Source organism: Cololabis saira, chromosome 1 (assembly GCF_033807715.1).
Source record: "Cololabis saira isolate AMF1-May2022 chromosome 1, fColSai1.1, whole genome shotgun sequence".
In the NCBI taxonomy this organism is placed as follows: domain Eukaryota; kingdom Metazoa; phylum Chordata; class Actinopteri; order Beloniformes; family Belonidae; genus Cololabis; species Cololabis saira.
The window spans coordinates 41,112,774-41,122,631 of NC_084587.1; the positions used below are offsets into that span (position 1 = coordinate 41,112,774).

Sequence of the window (9,858 nt, forward strand, 5' to 3'; positions counted from 1 at the left end):
TGTTCCATCTATCAGAACCGTTTAGAACTGAGTGTGAAACTCGTCCTCTGAAGGGGGACTGGTAGAAATCCTGGCAGCATGTGAAGACAGAAAACTCTCCAGGAATCGAATATCTTTTTTTTCTTTTCTTTTTTTTAGGAATTGATTATCAACTGAATTCTGTTCCTGCTTTTGGATATTATTGACACCCCAGTTTTGAGATGTATAAAGAGCATATTGCTAAGAAAGAGATGTCGACATCTATGAAACAAGGAGTTACCAGTTTAGTACCCAAACATAACAAAGATCCTTTATCTATGGAAAATTGGAGACCAAACCCCCTTCTAAACGTAGATTATAAACTATTTTCACTTGTTTATGCCTGACGTTTGAAGAAGAATTTGAAAGAGATAATAAATGAAACCCAAGTGTCCATATTAGTAACAACCTAAGACTGATTCTGGATCTGCCTGATTACTAGTTTGATACAGTTGAACCCCCATTTATAGATAAAGCCTTGGAATTATTGGGTTTTGGTACAAAACCAAACAAATGTTGTATCCAGATATAAACTAATGTAATGAAGTACAGAATCCCAACACCACTGAAAGGTTTCCAGTTAGATCTGTGAGACAAGGCTGTTTACCTTCTTGTTTCTTACTGTTGTAGAGCTACTTTCGATTGTGGTTCTGCTTAGTTCTCATATACATGGCTCATCTATACTGCAGAGGAATGTCTAGACTTGTTTACCCCGCTATCCATGTTTATCAGCAGGCACTTATCGTGTTTTCTCCCCCCACAAACTATTTTATGGAACAATGGAGATATTTCTACTAAAAAAGAAATCCATTTATAAACAAAACTGGATTGATAAGGTATATTGAATGCGCACACTGTTACCACCGATACAAATTCCTTTGTGTTTAACACAAATGTCTAATAAAAGTACTGGTAATCTGAATCTGAATCTGTATAATATGTATGGGAGAGCTCTTTGACACCGCGGCTGTGACCCTGTCTTACAAAAGATTCCGTATTAAATCTTTTCCCACAACAACGAATTCACATCTGTGATAGACACTATCCCCACTAAGACATCACCTTTATTTTCAAGAATTATTCAGAATAGATCTCTTATTAATCACCAATGGAATCGATGTGAGACTCTAAATGTTGCAATAAGCTTTTCACGAGAGGAGAATGATTACCTCAAAAGGAATGTGTTTTATTGCAAAACGCTTGGTTACTTCCATCGAAATTCTGTATTAACAATAAGATCAAAGAATTGCACAAGGTCTTGCATAATATATATTTGACAAATTTACAATTGTCTAAATTCTTAGACGTACTTGATGTGTGTTCTTTTTGTAAAAATGAATCAGAATCATTTATGCAGTTTTTGTATCACTTTGAACCCGACTAGAAAAATGTATTTATGTTTAAAGTGAACGTCACTTGTAAATCTATCATCACTTACTTTACCCATAAACATAGCCAGATGTAATTCACATCAAACTTATTGATTTTGTTTGGTAAATGTAATTTACACAGAAGTAGAGTTGCCAAATTGTTGCCCTGTTTGATCTATTTTTTAAAGTGAATTTAAATTATATATACACTCGCTAAGATATACAGATTCTGTAAAGAGTAATAAAACGATTTGAATATATAAGTGGTTTAATGAGGTGTAAGATTTGTACCAAGACTTATCCTTTTGTATGTATCTTTTCTCCTTATTTGCTTATTTTGTATATTTCCTTTATTTATTGGTTTGTTGATGTATCCTTTTACCCTTGCTGCCATCATACCGTATCCTTCTTTATATTGAATAGCTGAGCATATACTGTTTTTGTTCTTCCTTTTTTCCTTAATAAAGAACAAAAATAAACTACATGGTTGATCTGTTAGTTCCTATGAAGCTCCCAGACTCCTGAGGTTCATCTGGATCTGGTTTGTTGTGGTTCCAGAACCAGAACCAAGCAAGATTCAGTTATTCTGCTCCTCACCGGTGGAACAAACTTCCTGTAGACCTGAGGTCTGCTCCAACTGTCAGCTCCTTTAAATCAGGCATAAAAACATTACCGTTTACTGAAGCGTACTCTTAAATTAAATACTTACCTGCTGGACTGTACTGCACTTATTTTTAACAGCTTGTTCTTTTTATTATTTTACTTATTTTCTTATCATCTTATTCATAATGTTATTCAATCTTATTTGTTATTTACTGTCTAATTATGTCTTGCCGCTTTTAATGTCAATGTAAAGCACTTTGAATTACCTTGTGTTGAATTGTGCTATATAAATATACTTGCCTTGCCTTGCCTAAAGTTGTGGAAAAAAAAACATTTACTCGACAAAGCAGAACAACTTTTCCTGCTTTTATTTTGAAAGACATCCCGGAAGTACTTTCGTACCTACGTCAGAACAGAATCACCGGAAATCTCACGTCGACTTCCACAACAAACATGGCGGACGGTGAGTCGATTTGTGATTAATGGGGTTTTTTGTCGTTTTCTTAGCCTGGTTCGGTGTTTGTGACGCGTGTTTTTGATCTGAACTGGTGGTTTGTGGTTCGGTTTGTCCGGTTTTAGCGGCGGTTGGGGGTTAATGAGGGCGCAGACAGGGCTCCCGCCTGCGCCCAGCGCTGCATTGTGTTGCAGACACGCTCCGGTCCACACCAGCTCCGGTCCAGACCAGCACTGGCCAGTAACCGGGGTAACTTCAATGAGAATAACTGCAATAACAACCTGATTAATGCTGCCTGCAAATCAATAGCATTTTATGATTATAACCGAGGATTTAAACCTCAAGAGAATGAGAAAATAACTGTGTCTATGTTGATAAAAGCTCATTCTGAATATATTAGATGTCCCATTTCCCCAAAGATTAAGGAAACTCACTTTAAAATATTGTATAAAGTGTACCCGGTTGCAGAATTGCTTAAAAAAAAGATTCAAGTTCGAAGTTGATCAATGTGCTTCCTGTAATGTAGCAGATGAAACTTTAGAACATGTTACTTAGAATAGAGGACATACCAGTGTTTGATATCTCTCATATTTTTTTCTATATAGATAACTTGAAGTCGAATGTATCTGACTTAATAATAGAATAGAATACTTTATTGTCAATGTACCTGGTACAGTGAGATTGAAAGCAGCATCACCTCTCCAGATCAAGACAAATAAGAAACAATATTGCAAACAATAAGAAATATAAATAATATAAAAAATATAAAAAAGGTTAAGGTGCATTTGAATAGTGAAGACCTGAGATTTACAGATGATAGTATATAGTTACACATGTAGTGGAATATTGCACAGATAGTCCGGGAGAAGTATTGCATGGTAAAAAACAGTAACGAAGACATTCACGTTTTATTCAGGGCGGTTATGGCTTTGGGGAAAAAGCTGTTTTTAAGTCTGTTCGCTTTTGATCTGATGACTCTGTAGCGTCTTCCTGAAGGCAGCAGGTCAAACAGGTCAGAGCCGGGGTGGGAGCTGTCTTTTATGATTTTAAATATAGTTATTCTCATGGGTAAATATCATATTCATTGTAGTAAATGGAGGAATAGCAAACCCTCCTTTGATTGGTTTTTAAAGGATTTTAAATTATTCTTCTTATCCCTAAGAAAAATAGACCCCAACAAAATGGCTAAAAAGATTAGTGACGATATATCATGTTTTCTGCTTTTTTGATGCAGCCCTCAGTCCTGGCTCCTCTTTTTGGCACTTTTGTTTGCCTGATTTTAAATACTGTGATACTTTTATAGTTTGCACTTTATAAAAACTCCTGTTGGTCTTTTATTTCAATATATAGTTAATTGTTTTTCTATATGGCTCTATATTTGACAGCATCTCATATTATGTCTACTAAGTATACTATCATCCTTACAAGAAGATGTTTAATTACTGTTCTATGTTGTTTTATTGTATTCAATAAAGAAGAAAAAAAAAACGCTCCGGTCCGAGACCGTGTCTACATTTAAGTTAGTTCCGTTGGATCACGTTTCTGGATTTCCACAGTAAAGACACGGCTGGACCTGTGTCTAATGGTGCTTTTCCACTAGCACCTACTCAGCCCGACTCGCCTCGTCACGTCTCATCCCGGCTCCACCCGCTTTGTCCCCGTTTGTTTTTCCACAGCCAGGGGAGAAGTGGGCAGGTTGGGGTGAAGCTGCTGTGACGTACTCGATTGCGCAACACCTTTGTTTGTGTTGGCGCTGATGAGAAATCAGCTGGAGCCGCGAGCGGCTGAGAGTAAAACAGCCGGTCTACATCCCTTTTTTAATTGTCTCGTCAGCCCCCAGGTTTATGAACATCTGCACCTCAGACTTGGATCACCAACCAGACATTTGTGCTGTATAATAAAATCGCTGCGAGCCGCGAGTCGCTCTCGCGCTGACTCCCGCATCCTGATTCAAACGTCTGACGGCCCCGCCCCCCGACCAATCAGAGGCGAGGAGGGTGGTGACGTCAGATATAGTGCCTGCTCAGCCCGGTTAGAACCTCGGCAGAATGGTTACAGAAAAAGTATCCTTGGCCTTGGCCCGTAGTGGAAAAGCGCAAGACGGGGCGTGGCGGGTAGAACCGAGCTGAGTAGATACTAGTGGAAAAGGGCCATAAGAGGGACCTGGGTCTAAGTGGGAACTGGGTCTAAACTGGACCTGGGTGTAAGAGGGACCTGGGTCTTGTTTGGGCTTGAGGAACCATCTATTTTAATGACATGACTCCTGAACTTCTGTTGTTATGGTATGACCTCCCAAGGTGCTCAAATCCTGGAGAGACCTTATGAAGTCCTGAGTTAGCAGGTAGAGGTTGGACCAGGGCCAGGTTAGACTCAGGACTTCATCAGAAGCTCACTTTGATCGTGGGATGTGGGTTCCCTGTCTGGAGCCACACCTGGGGGGGGGCTCTTCACTGACCCCTGGTTTCACAGGGGTCAGTATAGACGAATCCGGCGACCGGTTTGTGTGCGCCGCCATCTTGCGGCGGCGCCATTGCTGCGGTGGCAGGTGTCAATCTGCCACCGCAGCGCTGTCATTGTAACCTGACGCTCTACAGCATCATTATAGCTGGATTGATGATGTTAGACAGTGGCCTTCCATAAATAATGAAGGTATCTTAAATTAATGCTGATGTTAATTTATAAATAATGATTTGTTTGAGCGATAAGCAGGAAAGAATAGAGGAATAGGGAGATAAGGGAGTGTATGATTAAACACTGTAATATAGCTCTCTCCACCTCCTCTCCTTACGAGGCATGTCTGCACAATTAAATATTACCTGTGTATGTTTTGTTTAATTTTAGGTATCCAAGAATATTTTATTGATCGCCTGGCGTCCGATGACGAAAAAAAACGCAATTACAGGTCTCTAATTGAAGGGCAGAACTATCTCAGCTCCGGATGATACAGAATACATACATACATAACCCCAATCTGCAGATAAAACTAGTTTGTTGAGGAAAAAATATTAACTCTATTTGTAGCTGCAGAAGAAAAAAATAATCTCACGAGGAAAACAAAAATATTGCTCATGTCTCGGAGCCTCTTCAGCATAAAAAAAAAGAAAAGAGAAGTAAGAGTAATAAAAAAGATGTACTGTATGTTGTACTATTATACTAATTTATTGAAACACATGGCGAGTCAAACATCTACCAAAGCAGCTGTCAAACACTAAACAAGGTAGTAAGACGGTGGTTCTGCAGAACTGCGGCAGTAAATCCTCATCGGAGCTCCACTAGTGATTTCATATGGATCAAACCGTTAATAATCATTATTTTCTCCATATACCGCTCCCTGGCTTCCTTGTTTAAGGTATCCAGGTAAATTCCAGTTCCTTTCCAGCAGTTTAACATCTTTTTTTTGCGTTCCGTCTGTTCACTTGGTGAAACAGAAAAGTGGTTTTGACAGTCCGTCCCGTCTTCATTCACTATCAAAACAAATGCACGTGACAGGACAGGAGTTTTCCGATGATACAAATACATTAAGAGAGCCTGGCAGGGAGCGGAGTAATAGATCCATACGTATACGTATGGATCTATTACTCCCATAGACATATATATATATATATGTCTATGGGCTGGAGCGGAGGAGCGGAGCCGCCACCGCAGTAATGGCGGCCCGCTCGACTTCCGGGTTTCGCCGGATTCGTCTATAGGGTGGTGAGGGCCGGCGCAGCTGAAGACCTGTGCTCAGCATTCCCACCCTCTGTTTGACTTGAGGGAAGAGGGACTTTTCAGCACCTGGGGCCTCATTTATAAAAGAGTGCATAGGATTCATACTTAAAGTGTACGTGTGCTCAAAAGCTAAAAATGGCGTGCGCACAAAAAAATCCTGATTTATAAAACCGTATGCACGCACATCTTCACGCAATGATCTCTTTATAAATCACAGTCCGGCTGGAAGGTTGCGCACGTGAATACGCCTCATATCCCGCCCTCTACACGCTCACTTTCTACCATGACTGTATTTGCATATGAATGAGCCTGCTGAGCATGCCCAGCGCTTGCCTGCAGTCTGTTTCTGCTGCGCGTCAGGATGAATGAGACGTGTCGAGCCACCGTGCCACTAAATTTCACGGACACCGAGATGTTGTGGATGAGGTGGAGGCCAGGAAAACAACATTATTTGGTGGTCACAGTAGTGGCATCACTAACAAAAATAAAGCGAGTAAGTGGCAGCATGTTGTTGCTGCGCTAAACGCTGTGAGTGCCACGGACAGCTCTGTGGCAGAAATATGGTGCGATTTGAAGGTGGAGGCCAAGAGGAGAGTGGCCCGGCACTTATTTGTTCTGTCCTCAGTCACTCTACAGTTGGAAGCGGTGGGTGACGAGGAGGTTCCCGGCACGGCGTTATTATATTATAAGTCTGATATGTGATGTAATTAAAAGTATGACATGAATCTGGCTTCATTTCACCACCTCACCGCCTGCGTCGCCAGTTCCCCATATCTTCAAAATGTTCGTTAGGATCAAAGTTTGCGTAGAGATACGCACATTTTTTTTAAATCTCAACCTTTGCGTAGAAGATGGCGTGCGCATCTTTCAAGTCTTGTTTTGTGCGCACGCAAGCTTTATAAATGAGGCCCCTGGTCTGCCCTGTCTGTCTCTACAAAAGACACGTTCCGGGATGACAGGAGGTTGGACCAGGTAGAGGTTGGAACAGGTGTTTGTGGTACCTGAACAGTTCAGCTCTGGATCCTGGGTCATGTGACCTGTAAGCTTCTGTAGCAGAACTGAAACTAAACAAGTTTGTTTTCTCAGATCACACAGATGCAGACCAGTCCATGGAGGGACACACACCTGTGAGTCTGTCTCACACACACACACACACACACACACACACACACACACACACACACACACACACACACACACACACACACACACACACACACACACACACACACACACCCAGGTTCAGGGTTCCGTTAACAAACCACTTGAATTCTCCGGCAGGTCTCTGAAAACCCTCACGCAGAGTTCGGTTTGACCGACAACATCCAGGTAACACACACACTAACGCGCTCACCCGTGCCAGGTAGAATGGAGTCAGGCTCCCAGCATGCTCTGCTGTTGTTCCTCAGAGGGCGGTGGACAACGAGAAGGCGAGTGTGGAGAAGCTGTCGAAGCAGAAGGTGGACCTGCAGGCGCTGCCGACCCGGGCCTACCTGGACCAGACGGTGGTTCCCATCCTGCTGCAGGGCCTGTCGGTGCTCGCCAAGGAGAGGTGGGACAGAGTCCTGAACACACACCTGATCCTGCAGCTGGTGGACCCTCTCTGGGCATCATGTGAACACACACCTGAAAACTGCCAAAGGGTCTTCACACCGGCTGATGATCAGTTCATCAACATCTCATGATTCAGAGCACCCGGCTGCAACTTAAATCTTATGGGAGGGGGTACTTGGGATTTGCCACTTGACTGTCTAATGCCGCTTTTCCACTAGTACCTACTCAGCCCTGCTCGGCTCGCCTCCACTCGGTTTGACGCTTTTCCACTAGGGGTTGAGGCCTGCAGAGTAGATACTTTTTCTGTATCTACTCTGCCGAGGTTCTAAGCAGCTGAGTCGGCCCTGGATCTGACGTCATCACACTACAGGCCACTGATTGGTCGGGGGGTTGGGAGTCAGACGTCTGAGTCAGGAGGCGGAAATCAGCGAAAGAGAGACTCTGACGGCGGCTTCTTGTTCATTTTATTCGACAGGCAATGGCAGCGCAAAAGTCTGTTTGGTGATCCAACTCTGAGGTGCAGATGTTCATAAACCTGGTGGCTGAGGAGAGAATTAAAAAGGGATGTAGACGGCCGATAAGGAACGACAAGATCTACCAGGAACTCTGTCACTTCATAAATGCTCAGCTACCAACGGACTTTTCAGCAGCGCCGAGACAAACTAAAAAAAATTAAAAAGCGTTGTCGCTTGAAGCTCCTCTCACTCTTTTAACTTGATATCAAACACAAGTCACGGACCCAGCGGCACATATACAGGACTGTCTCAGAAAATTAGAATATTGTGATAAAGTTCTTTATTTTCTGTAACGCAATTTAAAAAAAAAAAAAAAAAAAAAAAAAAAAAAAAAAAAAAGTCATACATTCTGGATTCATTACAAATCAACTGACATATTGCAAGCCTTTTATTATTTTAATATTGCTGATTATGGTCTACAGTTTAAGATTAAGATTCCCAGAATATTCAAATTTTTTGAGATAGGATATTTTAGTTTTCTTAAGCTGTAAGCCATGATCAGCAATATCAAAATAATAAAAGGCTTGCAATATTTCAGTTGATTTGTAATGAATCCAGAATGTGTGACATTTTTGCATTACAGAAAATAAAGGACTTTATCACAATATTCTAATTTTCTGAGACAGTCCTGTATATCATCTCCTCCAGGTTCTACATCTTTAGTGTTGTTGTCTTCTTCGTTTAGATCACACAATCAAATACGTCACAGCAGCTTCGCTCCAACCTCCTACTTCTGCTCCAGGTGATGAATTGTTATGGAAAAGAAACAGGGCCAAGTTGAGTCGAGTAGAGCTGAGTAGGTACTGGTGGAAAAGCGCCATTAGTCTGTGGCTTTGCAGTGGGAAGTAGAAGTTAGAAGCTGTTGTTTATCCGGGGGGGGGGTTTAGTGTGAAACTGTGTATTTACATACTTGTACATTTTAAGTGTTCTTTTGTTCTGCAGACCTCCAAATCCCATCGAGTACCTGGCGGCGTTCCTGCTCAAGAACAAGTCCCAGTATGAGGACAGAAATTGAAGCATTGCTGTGTCTGAAATGTTTTGTCTCTGTTTGTTTATGATCCGCTATTTTTTGTTTTCATATTGAATAAACATGTTGTGAAAGAGCTGTTTCCTGGGCTTTTATTCTCATGGGGTTCTGCTGCCCTCTGCTGGCTAGTGGTGGAACTGTTTTAGCATTGACGGGAATTCAGAGAACATAAATCATGTTTTTGGGAAAGAAAAAAAGTATTTTACATTTTCATGTAAACACTAAATGCATGTGTATAGGACTCATCAATTGATTCAGGATTGATGAATTCATCATTTAAGCAATTAATCGATCTAAACTCCCAGGACTTGGGTACGAGCTGCTGTCGCAGTGCACTGTTCCGTTATCTCAGGACTTTCCTTTCCTCAGTTTCCTGGTCCACAGTCAGGACAGGGGTGCCTGCAAAAATGTTTCATAGGGGTGGCCAGATGGGGTCGCTTAAATTTTTGGGGTGGACACCAAAACTAAAAGCCGTCGTTACGGTATTTTATTATACTGATGTAGCATACAGGCTCAGAAATACTGAAAGAAACGCCTACTGATATGCATTTGGCCCAAAGATTTGGGACGAAACGCATAACTGACAATAGAATATATGTGACCGGC

The 9,858-nt window shown here is 41.7% G+C and overlaps 1 protein-coding gene across 1 annotated transcript; it reads left to right on the plus strand.

Moving 5' to 3' along the window:
• Positions 1-2,388: 2,388 nt before the first annotated feature.
• On the plus strand, positions 2,389-9,328 carry dpy30 (dpy-30 histone methyltransferase complex regulatory subunit). The gene is made up of 5 exons (XM_061723677.1): positions 2,389-2,454; positions 7,243-7,283; positions 7,438-7,485; positions 7,566-7,708; positions 9,168-9,328. Exons 1-5 carry the CDS (start codon positions 2,445-2,447, stop codon positions 9,238-9,240), a joined length of 315 nt encoding a protein of 104 aa, XP_061579661.1. The 5' UTR covers positions 2,389-2,444; the 3' UTR covers positions 9,241-9,328.
• Positions 9,329-9,858: the final 530 nt, after the last annotated feature.

Bases quoted from the DNA above. Each gene is read 5' to 3' on its own strand.
- dpy30 (XM_061723677.1), top strand. The intron at 7,284-7,437 runs GTGAGTCTGTCT...ATTCTCCGGCAG, and splicing joins CCATGGAGGGACACACACCT to GTCTCTGAAAACCCTCACGC. The intron at 7,709-9,167 runs GTGGGACAGAGT...TTTGTTCTGCAG, and splicing joins TCGGTGCTCGCCAAGGAGAG to ACCTCCAAATCCCATCGAGT.